This window comes from Phascolarctos cinereus, unplaced genomic scaffold, assembly GCF_003287225.1.
Source record: "Phascolarctos cinereus isolate Bilbo 61053 unplaced genomic scaffold, phaCin_HiC Scaffold_726;HRSCAF=1367, whole genome shotgun sequence".
NCBI classification, from domain to species: Eukaryota; Metazoa; Chordata; class Mammalia; order Diprotodontia; family Phascolarctidae; genus Phascolarctos; species Phascolarctos cinereus.
In genome coordinates, this window is record NW_027556098.1 from 307,136,105 (window position 1) to 307,155,058 (window position 18,954).

The 18,954-nt window shown below is 43.3% G+C and overlaps 1 protein-coding gene across 1 annotated transcript; it reads left to right on the forward strand.

Moving 5' to 3' along the window:
* Window positions 1–7,115: 7,115 nt before the first annotated feature.
* HTR3A (5-hydroxytryptamine receptor 3A) lies at window positions 7,116–18,703 on the forward strand. The gene is made up of 9 exons (XM_020989830.2): window positions 7,116–7,182; window positions 10,501–10,667; window positions 11,426–11,470; window positions 13,041–13,150; window positions 14,647–14,816; window positions 15,969–16,129; window positions 16,675–16,885; window positions 17,013–17,249; window positions 18,405–18,703. Exons 1-9 carry the CDS (start codon window positions 7,116–7,118, stop codon window positions 18,701–18,703), a joined length of 1,467 nt encoding a protein of 488 aa, XP_020845489.1.
* The last annotated feature ends 251 nt before the right edge of the window (window positions 18,704–18,954 follow it).

Below are 18,954 nucleotides of genomic sequence, written 5' to 3' on the forward strand. Positions count from 1 at the left end.
GTATCTCTTCCTCTCCCCTTCCCAGAGAACCATCCCATATAACAAATCATATTTTTTAAAGACAAAAAAAGATACAGAAAACAAAGAGAAAAAAAAATCAGCATAACCAATGAATACACTGAAAAAGTCTAAAAATATATGTAATGGAGAAAACTTAGGGACTATGTTCAAAATTCTTAAGAAGTTTTATTGATGCTTTAAAAAAATAACAGTCATTTCTGTACATTCCCTATCTCCTTAAAAGTGAACTCTCCATTGAAACAAAGGACAATGATCAAATAAAAACAGTCACCACTTGACCATATATACAATATTCTGTTTCAGTAGTTCTGTACCTCTCTGCTGAGAAGAGAAAGGTATATCATAATAATACCTAGCATTTATATAGTGCTGTAGAGTGCTTTATGAATATTATTTCCTTTGAGTTCATCTTTGCTTTAGTGATCGTCTCACTGTGTGCTACTATATTTGAGCAGCTAGGAGGCGCAGCGAATAGAAGTCCTGGCCTACAGTCAGAAAGGCTCATCTTCCTGAGTTCAAATCTGGCCTTAGACACTTACTACCTGCGGGACCCTGGGCAAGTCACTTAACCTGTTTGCCTCAGTTTCATCATCTGGAAAATGGGCTGGAAAAGGAAATGGCAAACCATTCCATTATCTCTGCCAAGAAAACCCTAAATGTGGTCACAAAGAGTTGGACATGACTGAAACACAACTACAAAGCCATTGTATATTGGTTTTTTGGTTCTATGTACTTTGATCTGAGAGGCATTGTGGTGTAATAGACAGAAAGTCAGTCTCAAAATCAGAGTTTTGTTTTGTTTTGGAGGTGGAGTTGGTCAAGTCCTGCCTTCTGTCATGTGTTGTCTGTGTGAGCCTTAACAAGTCACTTAACCCCTCAATGTCCCTGGCAACTTTTTGGCATGGTAGAAAACACACTGGCTCTGGAGTCAAAGGACCTGGATTCAAGTCCTACTTGGGATGCTTACTACTTGTATGACCTTGGGCAAGTCCCTCAACATCCAGAGTCCTGGAGTTTCCTAATATATACAATGAGGGGTTTGAATGAGATGGCCTCTGAGGTCCCTCCCAGTCTGGCACTCAGGAGTCTGACTTACAGAACAGTTATCATCCTCCACCAGTGGAAAGAGTTTCCTCACTGAGGGTTCTCTGTTTAGGTCCAGGTTTAAAAAAAAACAAATCTATTGAGGAGCACTTCACACATCTCTTCCATATTGAATTCCTCAATTCTCACTACAGGGAATTTCATTGCATCCATATACTATAGTTTATTCTTCAACTAATGGGCACCTGTTTTGTTTCTAACTTTGCTACCGCAAAAAAGTTATGTATGAAATAGTAAACACCACCACCAACAACTCTGAAGAAGGCCTCCAGAGTGTTGGGTAGGTAGATCCCAAATGAAGGATTTACAGTGGAATATGGATAAGAATTGTACAAAAAAACAGACACATGGATAGGCGTCCAGCTGCAGAGTTTCAGGGGGTACCCACATCCAATTTTAACTCAGTCCAACAAGTATTAGTTAAGTACCTACTATGTGCACAATGCTGGGCTAGACTCTAGGGGTACAAAGATGAATAACAATATAGGCCTTGAGCTTAAGGTGACTGCAGTCTATAAAAGGTGAGACAACACATATGCATACACGGTAGAAAGTAATGAGAACAAAGGAAAGATGCAAACAAAATGTTCTAGAAAAGTTTGAGAAGGAAGAGAACATTTTCAGCTTTTTGTTGTTCAGTTGTTTCAGTCTCTTTGTGACCCCATCTGGAGTTTTCTTGACAAAGATGCTGCAGTGGTTTGCCATTTCCTTCTCCAGTTCATTTTACCGATGAGGAAACTGAGGCAAACAAGGTTAAGTGAATTGTCCAGAGTCACCCAGCTAATAAGTGTCTGAGGCCAGATTTGAATTTAGGAAGATGAATCTTCCTAACTCCAGGCCTAGCACCCTATCTACTATGCCATCTGGTTGTCTGACATTTTCAGCCAGGTTAGTTCAATTTAAAAGGCATTTTTAAGCACCTATTATGTACCAGACACTGTTCTAGGCACGTGGGATACAAAGACAAAAGTGAAATAGTCCCTGCCCTAAACAAGCATCTTACTGGGAGAAAACAATAGATAGATAGATAGATAGATAGATAGATAGATAGATAGATAGATAGATAGATAGATAGATAGATAGACAGACAGATAGATAGATAGATAGACAGATAGATAGAGATAAATGATAGATGGGATGGATAGATAAATAGGTAGATGATAGATGGGACAGATAGATATAGATATAAATAGATAGATGCGATAGATGGATAGATAGCTCACCACACCTACCTTGGCCACATGTGTTCCTTGTATGTGTCTTTTCCATGAATGTGTTCCCTATGTGTGTCCATACTTCTCTCTGGTCTGTGTATTTGTGGGAGAGGTTTATGGAGGTAATATGGTACCAAGAACTAAAAAACATTACTCCACATGTAATCAGACCAGGGTCTAGTCATAGCAAGGCTATTATCTCCTTCCCTCTGGACACCAAGCTTTTGTTCATGAAGCCTAAGACAGTGTTGGCTTTTTGGGCTGCCTTGTCAAACTGCCCAAACTCTCCCTCCCCCAGTCCCCATTCTAGGTTGACCAGCTAGGTCACCTGCTCCATGCTGGCTGCTCACCAGCTCCATTAATTCTTGGCCTTTTGCTTGCCTTCTGATAATTCTAGTTCCATTTCCCAGCATGACCTCCTGACTTGCAGGTCTGGCAGAGGCTGTCTATAAGGTTTCTAGATAGAGTACTACTAGCCCAGGAGTGAGGAATAGAAACCTGGGAGCAGATGATGAAATCTGATAGGAATGGAGTTAAGAAAAACTTCATCTAGTTAGGATAGGACACACCTAGGAAGCTGGAATATCTCATTTCTGTATATCTTTCAAAACAGTGCAGAGATTCTATCCCACCCCCATCCCCCATCTCTTGGCATCACAAGATATTGGAAGGTCATCAGGCCTTCTGGGAAAGAGAAGAGAGATGGAATTAATTTCATCAATCAACCAATCAACAAATGTTTATTTTTTTAATCAACAAAATTTTATTTTCTCCCCCAGTTACCTCTCTTTCCTATTAGAAAAAGAAGAAAAGAAAAATGAAGTGCTTATAGCAAATACACATTGTCAAGTAAAACAAATTCTCACATTGGCCATGTCCAAAAAGATATTCAATAAACATTTATTAAACATCTACTACATGCTAATGAAACAATCCCTCTTTATCTTGCATTTTAATTGGAAAAACAAAAAATGCATAAATAAGTACACACAGAATGAATATAAAGAGAATACAGGTTGTTTAATATCAGGTAGTTGGGGAGGGAGGACATTAGCATCTGGGAGATCAGGACTGGGTTTCAGGTGGTATTTGGAGCTGTGTCTTGAGCAAAAAGTATTTTTTTTGAGGATCAATCAATCAATAAACATTTATTAAGTACCTACCACTATAATGCCAAGCACTGTGCTAAATGCTGGATTTCTGATCACTAGAAACACACTATACCTCTCCCCACCACCACCACACTCCCAGTGAAACCCATTAGACCTCATAGTAGCTATAACTGTAGTCAGTCTTTCTTTATTTCAAGCCAAAATATATTGAAAAAGAAGGATTCTGTGAGTCACAAGACCATTTTATCTCCCATGTCTACTGCTAGCTCCTGCGTTGGAATATGCAAATCTATGACCCTTCCTCAAACTATAGAAATATTAGCCCCAGGGCCATTATTTATGCCATACCCTGGGGTCTGAGGAGTGGGGGGTGGGGTAAATAAGAGGTCAATCCTAGGGATGGGATTCAAGAGTCAAGATAATCCTGTTTGTGTCGTCAGCCAATCTACCTTCGCAAGTTACTGAACCTCTAGGACAGTCTCCTCATCTGTAAAATAGGGACCCTGAAATGAGATCATAGGTATGAAAACACTTTGGAAGGTTAAAAAGCTCCATACAAATGTTCTCAGTCCTCCACAAGGGGCCTGATGGTGCAGTGGCAGAAGGAGAGCTCTGGAGCCAGGTCCCCAGGCTACGCCAGAGGTGCTATTGTCTCTCCACTTTTCATTATCTAAACTCAATCTCTGCTATCTAAGTGTCTGCCTCAGCTCCCCAGGAGGAGCCTCATCGTCTGCTGGCAGAGGCTAGGAATCAAATTAGCCAGGGCTCTTCCTTTCCCCTTTCCCCATCAGCCAAGGCGAGTTCATCAGGGGCCCCCTCACTAATTCTTACCTTGTTTAAAAGGGGCGAAAGTGACTCCGTGGTTTCATCTGAGGCAATTTACACCACACAACCGCCCAGGGCTCCAATTTCTCCCTATCTGTTGTGCCATCAATCCCATTAATAAGAAATTTCTTTGGGGAAAACTTGATTGCTGTACCATCTGAGAGTCACACAAGCAATGAATCTGGGAACAGGGAATAGGAACCCTGCCTGGCTCCTTCTAATCTAGTTACCCAAACAGCCTAATTCTCTAATGTATGGGCAGCAAGGCAGCAATCTACTTACCTTCTAACACAATTGGGGAATGCGATGGGATTCTAGGATTCTCAGCATCAAAAAAAGGAGAGAGAGAGAGAGAGAGAGAGAGAAAGGACCTTGGGCCCCAGGGGTGTGAATACTTCCAATCTCAGCTGATGCTTGTCTGATAGGTCCTAAAGCAGTGCTTGGTTCTTGCTTGGTACACCTCAGAAGAAAAGGGCCAGATCACCTCAGGCAAATGTGAAAGAATGGAGAAACTACCTCTAATCAAATCCTACTCTGAAATGGAACTCTCAGCCCTTCTCCTCCATTTTCTATCTCCCCTCTCTCTTTCTTTTCTCTCTTTTCTTCTCCTCTCATTTTCCCCATTCTTTTCTTCCTTCTGCTTTTCCCCTACCCTGTCTCCTCCCCAGGTGAAAGTCTGCAGGGGACAGCTGCATCTAATTTTTCTTTGAACAAGCTTTTGGGATCTGTGGAACTTCTTCACTGGGTGTTGAGACTGAGGCCAGGAGGAAGGCATAATATAGGATCTAAATGAATATGGCACTGAAGCATTTGTGGAAACATGAAAAGGGCTGCTTAGGGGTAGTGATGGAGGTGAGGGTGTTAGAAACTGAAGGAATGATATACAGGCAAAGGGGTATAGAAATCTATCCTGCCATACAGGAAAATAGAAGGGGAAGAGGGTAGGAGAAGGGGGGGTGTAGTGATAAAAAGGAGGGCAGATCAGGGGAAGGGATATTCAGAATGCAGACTGTCTTGGGGTGGGGGGGGAGGGGAGAGATGGGGAGAGATGGGGAGAAAATTTGGAACTCAAAATCTTGTGGAAGTGAATGCTGAAAACATTTTAAAAAATTAAGAAGGGGGGAGGGGAGTGAAGGAACTCTAGAGTTCATCTAATCCAATCTCTTTATTTGACAGATTAAGAAAGTGAGGCCCAGGCAGGGGAAGTTGTTTGCATATAGCTAGCAAGTGGCAATAGTCACAGAATATCAGAATTAAAATGGACCTAAGAGGTCATCGAGTCCATCAAATCTCTTTAATGATCAAAATAGCTACAAGTTTTGTGTGGTTAAGTATGTGTGTTTAACAGTTAAAGGCTAAACCCTGGTTAATTCCAATGTTAAAAGTGTATGTTATACATAGATTGCATGCTTGGATATATGTATACATGCGCATATGACTACATATAACATATGTGTGCATTCATGTTTGTATGTATGTACTTGTGTATATACACACAAAGCTATGCATAGTTTTTGGAACAGATTTCAAGGGGCACAATCCAGATGGAAGTGAGATGAGTGTCGATTTAGTTCGGTTCAACAAGTTGGGCCCTATTCGGACCAGATCCTCTCTATTATTCTTTCCAGTTCCAAAGGTCTTTGGAGCTCTGCATATTTTAGATATTTTAATTCATGTTTGCAGAATAGAACTGAATTCTATGGACATTGCCTACAGATAATACAAGAGCTCCTTGTCCCTATGTATTGTATTATATTTAGATTTATACATACAGCAAATGAGGGTAGCGGAGAAGCATGAAGAGTCATTCAGTGCATTGAACATATCCTTCAATTTTTAATTCCCAGCTCTCCAGGAATTGACACAGGAGCAAATGAGATAATATATGTAAAATGTTTTGCAAACTTTAAAATGCTATATAAATGCTACTTATTATTATTATTTACATCTAGTTCTTCAGGGATACACTTATTGTGTAAAGCTACATATGAAATGAAAACTAATAACCATTTGTTTCTGTAGTTGAGTCATAGTTGTTGGGGGGGTTTTTAAACTTAGAGGAAAGGAAGGTTTCCTTAAGAGAGGTAATGTTACAGAGTAGAGTTCTGCTGTTTCCACTGTCCCTCTCAACATGTGGAACCCCAAGGGGAGTTAACAGGGAGATAGCAGGCCAAGGCAGAGCCCAGTATTACATCTCGTCATCCCTTGGGCCAAGGGTTTCCCGGGAGGCAGCGCCACCCTTTACTTATAGGTTACACGCAGAGAAATATAATGGAGAAGGCGGCAACTTGGAGCCAAAGGTCCTGTGCAAAGACCCCTTACCTGAGGACGCTCTATAGCCTCTTTCCTTTCCTCTTCCCTACTTCTCGCCCACCCCACCTTTACCCCCCACTCTACTCTGGGAAAGAGAGGTAGAGGCTGAGCCCACAGGGCAGCTGTCTGGGGACTAAGTTCTGAAGCTTCTGTTGCGTGACATCAGCCGGGGTGGGCTCCCCTCCCCTCTTCTCCTTCCGCTCCTTCCCCTCTCTTCCCCTCCCTTCCCTTTCCCTCCCTTTCCAGCCCTGAAACCTGATGCACGATTAACTGAGTGGCTTCTCAACCCTGATGGCTGGGAAGCGCACGGCTGCTGCAACTTGCTGAGTCTTCCCTAGAGTTTCTGAAGAGAGAGGAGAGGAGGAGAGTGCAGGACTCTGGGGTTCGGTGGGCAGCGGGGTGGGAAGTGGGCACCCAACGAAGACAGCCAGGGGGAGGGCCTGGGACAAGATTTGGGGGCGGATTGGGGGGAGGGCTTGCCCTGAAGGGACACAAAGAGAAAAGACGCCCCAGCAGAACCGCTGCCATGCCATTGTCCCTCCGGCAGGTGCTCCTCGCCCTGCTGCTCCTGATTTTCCTGGGGCCGTGTGAAGGTAAGGGGACTGGTGGGAAAGTTTTGTGAGCTGTCACAGAGTCGGCTCTTGAAGGGAAACCCACTGTGAGATGCTCTCCGCATTTACTCCGCTGCTCTCTTGGCCAAGAGCTGTAGCCGGAGCAGGGACTTGGTTAAGTCCTCTAGGCTAAAAGGCTGGCGCTTTGCCGGGTGCGGTGTGGTTGGGAGGGGGAAGAGGGTGGAGAGCGTAGAATACAGAGGCAGAGGCGAAGGATGGCAGGTGGATGCCCTAGTCTATGTCCAGGGGAGGAAAAAGGGGCGGGGCGGGCCGGGAAGAGTGACCATGACATTTGGAGGGGTGGAGAAGGGTAACTTTGGGCTTTCCATTCTCGAAGCTAGAAAATTTGAAAAATTGAAGCTGGGGATGGGGTGTTTAAATCAGACCAACGTCCTTCCCTTTCCCATTTCAAACTATGGTTCACCGTACATGCTCCCCATCCCAACCCCGTCCTTACACTCAGTCTTAGGAATTGGCTAATTACGTGCCAGCTGAGTACCTGACAGATGTGAAAGGGTTACGAATATTATTTTCTTCCCCTCTGTTAGTCATTTGCAGAAATACTGGGGTGGAGGTGGGGATGAGAAACATGTGGTAAGTGATGATTGCGGTTATTAATCTGGCTATTTGTTTTGCCTTGTAAACTGGAAAGCATTATGTAAATGAGTTATCATTTTATTATTATTTGATGAGAAAGCAATTCTCTCTGACATATTTGCCTGAGAGACTGTGGACTCTGCCTAGTTTTTATCTAAGAAGATGGAGGCCTTAGTTTCAATTCTCTTTCCCCTTCCCCTCCTTCTGAGTCAGTCTGAAAATGCAACAGGGGCAGAAAGAGGCAAAGAATAATCCCTGGCCAGGGGGTGGGGGGGTTGGGGGGGAAGTCCCATTTTCCCTCTCACTGCTTTCTCCAGGCTTCACAAATTGCTTTGTAAAGCAAAGTCTGTTGAAGAACATTGGCTAACCATAGCAAGAGGGCCAGTTCAGTTGGGTAAAAATGAATATATCACAGGGGTATGGCCCTGTGCCTCACTGGACCATAGTGTAGAATGTCTTTTAAAATTCTTAAGAATTGTTATTGATGCCCCATGTTTTTATGTCACCTATAGTTCCCAATAACCTCTCCTTCCTGGAGAGCCATTCCTTACAACAAGAAATTACAAAAAAAAAAAAAGAAAGAAAGAAAAAGAAAAAAGAAAGACAAGAAAAAGTTCAGCAAAAGTAACCAACATATTAGACAAATTTGACATTATACATAGTGTTCCACACCCATGTTCCTCCACCTGTCCAAAGAAGAGGGAGGCACCTTCTCATTTCTTCGTTGGAGCCACCCTTGGTCATTACAATTTCCCAGCATTCAGTTTCAATTGTTTTGTTATGTCTATTCACACTGTTGAAGTCATTTCGCATATTGTCTTCCTGATTCTGTTTATTTTATTTTGCCACAGTTCATATGTCAACCCATACTCTTCTTTATTCATCATTTCCTACGGTGCAGTAATAGTCCATTATATTCATTGCGTTATCATAAGTTATTTAACTATTCCTCAATCAATGGTCATCCACTTTAATATTACAAAGAGTGCTGCTATAAATACTTCAGGGACCTTTTTATAAAAAAACTGTTTCCTTAAGTTAAGTTTCCTTAAGCCTAGCAATGGGAGCAAAGGCTATTAGCATCTGAGTCACTTTTTAATAGCATGATTCCGAATTAATTTCCAGAATGATTGGACAAATTCACATCTGAAGCAATAGTGCATTAGTGTACCTGTCTGTACAACACCTCCCAAACTGACTATTCCTATCCTTTGCTCAGTTTGCTGGGTGTGAGGTAAAAACCTGAGAGCTGTTTTGATTTACTAGACACTATATCTACTTATGTTGCAAATGAAAAAGCCAAAGGGGACTGACGTGGACTTGGTTGGGGGTGTGGAGAAGACTCAGGCAAAACTTCCAGCAGGTGAGACTTGAATGTGCATTTTTCATATTATTAGTGACTTGGAGAATTATTTCATATGGTGATTAAACCATAATCCACTATTGTAAAGTACGGGATTTAATGTTTGGGATTCTTTTGCACCTCACGTAAGAGAATCTGTTGGAGGTTTAGAAAGACCTGCCTTCTTCTCTATAACACTACCCCTCAGCCTAGACACTGGTAACAGTTGTTAGAGGGGGGAATCCAGGATATCGACACACTCCATAAAGCCTTTCCATTCATTCTTGTTAGAATTCCACAACATGACCTCTCCCTTTGCCCAGAAGAGAAACTGAGGCATAGAGAGAAAATGGGGTGGCAAAGGGAATTCTAGACAAACCAGACTAAAATGCAAGAATTTGGATTTACAATCGATTCCTATGACCGTGGAGGCTTCCATGTTCTTGGTCCTGGGAAGCTTTAAAATAAAGACAAACTAAGGCTGAAGTAACATACTCTGTTAGCCGTGACTTAGGGAGATAGACACGAGATTGGAGTTCTGAGTAGGGACTGGGCAGTAGGGAGTGTGCAATGCCACATTCTTCTTTAAGCAACTCCCTGGCAGATCTTTGCTCTTTTGTTGTTCTGGTCAATCGATAAGCATTTATTAAGTGTTTATTGTGTGCCAGGCATTGTGCTAAGCACGGGGGATACAAAGAAAAGCAAGAACTAGTCCTCAGCCCGAGGAGCTTACAATCTAAGAAGAGAATAATCTTTCTAGAAATCCTTCCTATGTTGGTTCCACCATGGATCTGGCCAGGTTTTAGGGAGTATGCAACAGAGCTACCCCAAACACTGAAAGTTAACTTCCACCTAAGCCACATCGTGAAGCAGACAGTGTCTGGGGACTCTCCCACCCCAACCTTCCTTGTCAGCCCTTACTTACCTCCACTAAAAGGTACCTAATGCCTTCATGCTGTCCCTTAAGTCTCCAAGGTCACCTATGTAGAGTTATTTCCAACTTACCCATCTTGATTGATATATAAAACTTTTTTTTCCCTGATCCATTCCCCTTTCAAAACTTATCTGACTTGTATTATCTTTCTCTTACTGCTCTGATAACAGATTAATGATTTATCTTTCCACCAAAGTATATTTGCATTTTAGTCAGAGCCTTCTGGAGATAGGATATTTTAATTCAAGGGAATAATTTCAATGAATAGGATTTTATGGGAGGAGGGTTGGAATGATGAAGTCAGAAACCCTTAAAGTTGCAGTAAGCGGGGCTGGCAGTGCATATGTACCATGTTAAAGCAGCCATGAGTAGCTACATGGAGAGGGTAGACGTCTAGCTTGTTACTGCGCCCTGAACATCTTTCTAGGCAGGAGGAAGCAAGGTACCAAAGCAGCCAACAACACCAAGCCAGCTCTGCTACAACTGTCTGACCACCTCCTGACCCACTACAAGAAGAGCGTCCGTCCTGTTCTGGACTGGAGGAAGCCAACCACTGTGTCCATTGATGTCATGATCTATGCTATCCTCAGTGTGGTAATCATCTAACTCTACCCAGTCCCCTAAGCATAATCTTGAGCTCCAGGGCTCACCCTTTTGGGATGAGAAGAGGACCATGGAGACCTGTCAGAAGCACTGGGGCCAGGGAGTGGGGATGGAAAACAAAATTGAGTCTCTGAGCCAATGTTCATACCAGACAGCTTCATGGTATTCTAATGCCCATGGTCAGGGCAGAGGAGGGGCTACAGTGTCAGACAGTAGAGGGTCAGTGGAAATGAATTGGTTACAGTGCTACTGCACAACGAAGGCTACAGTAAACTGGAGTTGGAGCGCAGTGTTATGCAATGGTAGACAGAAAAGCTATAGTAATAATGCACAAAGATGCGGTGGTATGTATATGTGTGCACTGCATGTGTGTGCATGCATGTAGGGAGGGTGTCTGGGCAGAGGAGAGGCAGAACAGCTTCCATATCTTCTTCTCTTTTCCCCAACAGGCACACAGAAATCCTCTCTCTTTAGTTACCCTAGTGAAAGGCAGACCCCTTCCAAATTGTCCCCAGACAAAATGTAGTCAATGAGGGGCAAGACTTCCACTCCCCTGAGACCCTTGACTTTCCACTTCTCCTAGCAGTTGGACACTCTAACCTTGGGACTTTCTGGTAGAACATAGCTCTTTCTGTGGGGTTTGTACATGCAGGAAACATCTGTAGACTAGTGGCACCTCAGTCCTAGCTTGGGTAGGGGGCCCTTTTTGTTAATCTCTGCCTGTCTCTTGTCTCTCCTTCATCTCACAGGATGAAAAGAACCAAGTACTGACTACTTACATCTGGTACAGGCAGGTGAGCAGACCAGCCCCTCATTCACCCTCCCTCTCTGCTTGAGGATGGGAACCCTGTTTCCCATTGATGTTCTTTCCCTCTACGTCCCTCAAGAGTCCTATATATATATATATATATATATATATATATATATATATATATATATATATATATAGGAAGACCCAAATACAGGGAAAGTGGTGCTTTTAGTTAGAGGTTTATTGGAGCAAGATCACTTCATCTACATAGTCCTTAAATCCCTGGCTATTTCCCCGTTCAGTCATGCCCTATGTATAACACAGTGACTAAATTGAGTGTACAAATATCGCTGGATCTGATCCTGGTTGGTGGGTTTAGTTGGCATTTATCTGTTTCTTCATGGGAGTTGGGGAATCACACCTTCTAGCCAGAGGTGTGATTACTGTTAAACTAAGGACAAATTGGGGACCGAAGTGGCTGAGAAGACTCACGGCATACTCCTGAGCTACTCCTGGGTGTTGTACAAATAGGCAACATGAGTCAGTGAAAAGGGCACTGGATATGGGAGTCTGAAGATCTCCTCTGTATCGCTTTATGTCCTTGGGCATGTGAAAACTTCTTTGAGCCTGACATCCCCCATCTGAAAAATCTGAAGACTGGATCGAATGATCTCTACATTTCATTATAGTTCCAAATCCAATGATTCACAAGATCTTAGTTAGTTAGAAGAGACACCAGAGACCATCTAATTTGACAGAGATTCTCTACTCTGATATTGCCAATTCTGTGATGGATTTAATGGCTAGATTTTCCAATTTCTCTAGTTTAGTGTTTATATGTGGGTTGAAATGTGTAGTTACATCCCTGGTTCTGATCGATCACTAAACAAGCTTTTTGAATGTGTCTTTCAAGGTGTTAGAGGTGACATCTTCCAACTCATTCTTTCCCCCTTTTGACCTAAGGACCTTCTGGGCTCTGGGAAGCACACACACACACACACACACACACACACACACACACACACACACACACACACCCTTGGCTAAAGTCCTAATTGCCTTAGTCATTTTCGCTCTGAGTGTCAGAAGGTAGTATAGAAAGGACGCAGACCATAAGGAAGGCTGTGGTCTGGCACAGGAGAAATGTTCCCGAAGGAGAGGATGACTGCAGAACTTTTAGTCTCCAGCTTTTCTCCCTCTGGGACAACAAGACCATGTCTACAAGGACCAATGACTCACATTTGTGTCCCTAAGGATATTTGTCTATCCTAGATGACAGAGAGAGTTATTTACTAGAATGATTAGAATATTGCTGGTTAAGGCTGTGTTACAGATGGAGTTGAAGGTGGGGTAGGGAACAGCTGGCAGTGGTTCATTTATTTTTTAATAATTTGCACCAAAACCAGTATTTCTTCTGCCACCCCGTGTAGATATTTCCAAGGAGGAACACTCCACCCTCTTGTTGCTAATCGTTCTTCCAGGTCAATGGGGAGGCATGAGGCCCAGGTCAAAGGACAACAGTGTCCCCTAACAGGGTGGTAAGCAGATCCTTATTGTGGTAGCAAGGGCTATTAGTGATTGTCTCTCACCAACTTTCTCCCCACTTCCTTCAGTACTGGGTTGATGAGTTTCTCAAATGGAATCCTGAAGATTTTGACAATATCACCCAGCTGTCTATCCCCACTGACTACATCTGGGTCCCAGACATCCTTATCAATGAATTGTAAGTTTTGGCTATAAGGGCTTGTGTATGGGGACTGGGTACAGAATAGGACACTAGTTTCTACTGACTTTGTCTCTAGATCCCAAGACAATTTGCCATTCCAACTCAGGTCTTGACCAATTTGTTATATAATTAATGTTGGTCTTCCTTGGCCCCATATACCCTTTTTGTAGCAATTACTCCATCTTTCAACACATTTTGCTCACCCCAACCCGCCCACTCCAGAAATTCTATACACAGTTTAGGCCTAGAAACCTTGGCAGAGAGAAAAATAGTTTCCTTTAGATGTATCAATGAATGTTTCCTTTTCTAAAAGTGTCAGTGTTTTAAGAGGATGGGAACTGAGGAGAGTTTTAACTCAAAGGAGAGATTCTGTAAATATAGAATGTCAGGTACCTGGGTGGGGCAGAAGCATTGTACCAAGTGTTGGCCCATTCTTGTACCTTTCAAATCACTCTAGTACTTTCTTCAGGTAAGACAAACATAGCTAGCCATCTGCCCAGCCCCATTCTTAGCTCTCAAAGTGGTCATCTTAACCCAGGCTGCCTTGGGAGTGGCTACCTAGACTTCTAGGAAGAAAAAAACGACTCTGAGGGAGATGCAAAACACAGAATAGTATTTTGTTTTGTTTTTAATTGGAAGGCTCTCCTCCTGGAGAGAAAGAAAAGAAGGCAATTATTCCACATCATACTGCTCCTCCCTCCATTCCTCAGTAGATGAGGCTGCAATGTCCCTGCCTATTTTTTCCATCTTTTCTCTCTCGACATCTAGTAGTATAAAGCTGGAGGTGGAGAATTAAGAAGCCCAAGCTTCTGATCCTTCCTTTCTATTCCCAAGGGGAAAAATGGGCAATCTAGAATAATACAGATCCTTTCCTGGTGGTAGCGGTGGGGCTTTCTTAGCTCTTTTTTATTTTTTTGATCACTGATTTCTCTAGCTCTTTTTTAGGGTTAATTTTTCTTATTTCACAGAAGAGGGAAAGGTAAGCCCTAGGGAGCCTGGGAGGAGCTGGTATTAGGACTGGACTTGGAAGTCCTGGACATACCCACTTACATAACACTGCCCTCTGGCCATGAAGCTGGTGATAGTAGATGCTAGACTCTGAATCACTGTGGGGCTAGGGTGGAAGTCACTGGGAATGAATGAGTAGCTGAGGACTCACCTTAAAGGACTGTCTCTCCTATAAATTAGTCCAAGGACTAGAAGGTCACTTTGGGCAATGAGGCACTCTGCCTGCCCAGATTGGCCAATAACAAGTAAGAATAGAACATTTAAGGACAATGTCTTTAATTGCTTTAGAAACAGCAGAAAGAATAACAAGAGTGTAGATAAGATAAGAGGCGGGGAAACAGGCCAGCCAAGGTTTCTCAGACTACCCCACCACTTCCTAGATCCCTTTCCTCTCCATGCTCTCTGAAAGTCATCAGAATAGGTACTCTGGGTTGTCTTTGGAGTAATCTCTCCCCTTCAAACACTAACTCTTCTCTTCTTGGCAGTGTGGATGTAGGAAAGTCCCCAAACATCCCCTATGTGTACATTCGGCACCAGGGTGAGGTCCGGAACTACAAGCCTATCCAGGTGGTGACCGCATGCAGCCTGGACATCTACAACTTTCCCTTTGATGTGCAAAACTGCTCACTGACTTTCACCAGTTGGCTTCACACAAGTGAGTATGTTGGGGTAAGATTGGGGCCAAGGGCCAAGGTGGTCTGGTCAGACAGAAATCGGACAGAGAGAATACACAGGAATCTGTTTGCCCTCTTTGACTATCCCAAATAATACGACTCCACCATTCACAATAGACTGAGCATCTTTCAAATTTATAACCCTGCCTTGCAGAAAGGTATATTGCCCAGATGCTTAAGACCCTAATGCTAGGTATCTTTCTAGCAGTGAAGAATGTTGACTTTGTTATTTTCCTTTCTGTAAAGTATTGAAAGAGGAGACTGGTGGGGTGGGGAAGATCACTAACATAAACTCTCATAGACTGGTACTTAATACCTGACTATAAGGTTAGTTTGTCCCTCTATATAACATGTTTTGCCCAAAGTCAGTTAGTCAGTCAGCTAATATTTAAGCTCCTACTATGTGTGAGGCACTGTGCTAAATTCTGGGGATATGAAGAAAGGTAAAAGACTGTCCCTGCCTTTAAGGAACTAACAGTCTAATGGGAGAGGTGACATGGAAATTACTGGACAAACAAGATATAAACAGGATAAGTTGGAGATATTCAATGGAGGCAAGGCATTAGCATTAAAGACGATCAGGAAGGGTCTCTTCCAAAATATAGGACTTTAGCTGAGATTTGAAGGAAGCCATGGAATCTAGGAGGCAAAGATAAGGAGGGAGAGAGCCTTCATCGTTGAAGGTTTGTGTTTAGCTAAAGTGTATTTTTCCTTCTTTTCATCTTGTTGGAGTTACTCCCTCCAAATAAGGGGACAAAGTAATGAGACTTTGTTCAGTATTTAAGGGCATAAAGAAAACAGAGTGGCACAAAGTAGGCACTTGTTAAATGTTTGTTGATTGATAGTTAGAGTTAAACATAAGCACCTCAATTACAGATTGTGACTAAATTGTTGATGGGATTGGTTATGATGAAAAGCATCATGGATTATGTCTTTGTTTAGGGGTGAAGCAATTGGAGTTAAGTGACTTGCCCAGAGTCACCCAGCTAGTGAGTGTTATGTGTCTGAGGTGGGATTTGAACCATGGATTATGTCTTAAGAGAAGTTGGGAGGAGGAACACACCTCCCCACCATTATCCTCCTTTGTCCAGTCAACCCCCTCTCTCCCTTCTTTTCCTATTCCTGCTCTGTAGTCCAGGACATCAACATTTCCCTATGGCGGTTACCGGAAAAGGTGAAGCTTGATAAAAGCGTCTTCATGAACCAGGGAGAGTGGGAGCTTCTGTATGTGCTGACCCAGTTTCGGGAGTTTAGTGTTGAAAGCAGTGAAAGCTATGCAGAGATGAAGTTCTATGTGAGTAGGGCAAAGGTTGGGTGGACAAAACCCTGGCACAATACACACTTTAGGATTCCCAGAGGGACGAGGCTCCTCTTTACAACTTCAGTGCTTCAGGAAGACACCAAGGGGTCAAAAGTTAGTTTAAGTTTCAGGCATGGTATGGCCACTCCCCAAAAGCTCAATAAAGCTCTCTAGATAGCCTCAAAAAATTCAAAGAAGTGGGCAGGAATGTCCCAATAGATGAGGAGGTAGATGGCAAGAATAGTTTGATCAAACCATTTTTTTTTGCTGGGTGGGCTTCCAAAAATTATTTAACACTCCTTTCTGATTGATTCTCTGCTTTTCTCCCATATCCGTCTCCAAATTCTAATGAAATCTTGCAAATAGCAACTGGTCTATGCCTACAGACAATGCAATCTGCCCATTTTTCTTTCTGTGAAATCTGTTAGTCCTAGGAGACAAGGAGTAAGTTGTATTTATCAGCTTGCAAGACTAGACTAATGGGAGTCCAGGGCCTTGTCCATCCCTGGCCTCCATCAGACACCCTTCCCTGCTCCCAGGTGGTCATGCGTCGTCGGCCCCTTTTTTACACTGTCAGCCTGCTGTTGCCCAGCATTTTCCTCATGGTCATGGACATCGTAGGCTTCTACCTGCCCCCAGACAGTGGTGAAAGAGTCTCCTTCAAGATCACTCTCCTCTTGGGCTACTCTGTCTTCCTTATCATCGTGTCTGATACACTTCCAGCCACAGCTATTGGCACCCCACTCATTGGTATGACCTACTCCCTGTTATTGGTGGGAAATGGGAGGAGAGAAACGGCTCAGTCTAGCAGAGGTGATTGCCCATGACCTTACGTATTTCGTCTCTTCCCTACCCCAAACCTCCTGGGGTTGCCCAGGTGTCTATTTTGTGGTGTGCATGGCCCTGCTGGTAATCAGCCTGACTGAGACCATACTCATTGTACGGTTGGTGCACAGACAAGAACTCCAGCCTCCAGTGCCTGCCTGGCTTCGGCACCTGGTGCTTGATCGAGCTGCAGTTCTTCTTTGCTTCCGGAATCATCCATATCATAGTCCCTCAGCCCTCCAAAGACCCACAGTCCCCTCCCATCCCACTGAGAATGACACATGCTCAGGTAAGGACCTGGGAATGGTGTAAAGCTCAGAATCTCTCCCCTCATATCTTTATTCTGATTTATATGAGAAAGGACATATCTTTTTTTTTGTCTGAGTCAGAGCTAGTACTACCCAGAGACAGAAAGCAGAATAGGATGGCCTCTGCAGGGTCTAACATGCCAAAGAGCCCATAGCAAGGCTTCAGAGTTGGATTTTTGGCTCACCATGGCCCCAGATTAATGAGGAGGAGACAGACTATAGGCTGAAGGCATATATTTGGGTCCTCTGTCCTTTGTTGGACCCCACATATCTGGGTTATAGAGAGAGATATAGGGGACACTCCATAGGATTAGGCACAAAAGGACCTGGGGTTTCATTAAGTATGGCCACTCTATCAGACCATTCTATTGTATGGGCCAAAGGAATTTGCACAAACATCCATCACAACTAGGGACTGTCATTGTCAACTAAGCCATAGCCTGATCACTTTTGCAATGATGATAAGAAGGTATCATTTCTAGAGCCACCTCACTCCAAAGAGATCAAAGATCTTCCCTTGGGTTCCAACAACTCTGAGAGATAAGGGGGGGGGGACAGAGATGTCCTCACTTAAATTATGAAGAAATTGAGGCTCACAGAGGATCTATGCCTTGCTCAAGAGCATATAGTGAGTCATTAGTGTGACTGGGACAGAACTCTGGTTTCCTGACTCCTAACCCCTTTCTGGGTGGGAAATTTATGTCAGTGAAGCAAGATTTTGGCCAGCTTGAATTCTCCCTCATCATCTAACTGTAAATTAGTCCTGCTGCCTTCACACCGACTCTTTCTGTTCCCCTGCTGATAAACAGCCTTCCTGTAGGCTCTTCAGTCCCAGGTAGTGAAGCTGAGTAAGCATTGGACAAGGAATCAGGAAATCTGGATCCTAGTTACAGCTATATCACTAATTAGCTATGTGAATTTGGGCAAATCTAACCTTTTTGAGGTTAAATTTCCTTATAGGATTAATAATGCTTTGCAGACCACTTAACAGGGTTATTGTGAGGATCAAATGGGGTGATATATGTGAAATCATTTTGAAAAATACAAAATACTATACAAATGTAAGGATTTGGTATAATCCTCAGGCCATTTTGCCCTGTTCTTCCTCCAACCCCAGTTTTCTATCTCTTTTTCAGCCACGATAAACCACTGCAGCAGGTTGGGAGGGCTTCAGGACTTGGAGAAGACCACATCAGAGAGGGGAAACCCTTCTCCACCACCCCAGGAGAATTCCTTAATAGTACATGGGCTACTTCAGGAATTGGTGACCATCCGGCATTTCCTGGAGAAGCAGGATGAGTGCCGGGATATTGCCCGGGACTGGCTACTAGTGGGCTCTGTGCTGGATGTGTTGCTGTTCAGAATCTACTTGTTGGCAGTGCTGGCTTATAGCATTACACTGGGGACTCTGTGGTCTATCTGGCAGTATGCATGAGTTGAGCCAGACCTAGGATGGAAAGTGGGGATGGAAGAAGGAGGGTTATTCCTGAGTCCAACAGACTCCAGGACATATTCAACATAAATAAATTTCCATTCTCAGCTTTCTCAGTTATTCAGGGTGGGATTTCTTTGGGTGACTTAGACAACAATGCAACATAAATTTGTTCATCATCTAATAGGAAAGCAGACATTAGCAGTTGTTATCTTGAAATCAATTAAGGCAGGCTCTGCCATTTGAGGATCCCT

Bases quoted from the DNA above. Each gene is read 5' to 3' on its own strand.
- HTR3A (XM_020989830.2), top strand. From the start codon at position 7,116: ATGCCATTGTCCCTCCGGCAGGTGCTCCTCGCCCTGCTGCTCCTGATT. The intron at 7,183-10,500 runs GTAAGGGGACTG...ACATCTTTCTAG, and splicing joins TTTCCTGGGGCCGTGTGAAG to GCAGGAGGAAGCAAGGTACC. The intron at 16,886-17,012 runs GTATGACCTACT...GGGGTTGCCCAG, and splicing joins TATTGGCACCCCACTCATTG to GTGTCTATTTTGTGGTGTGC.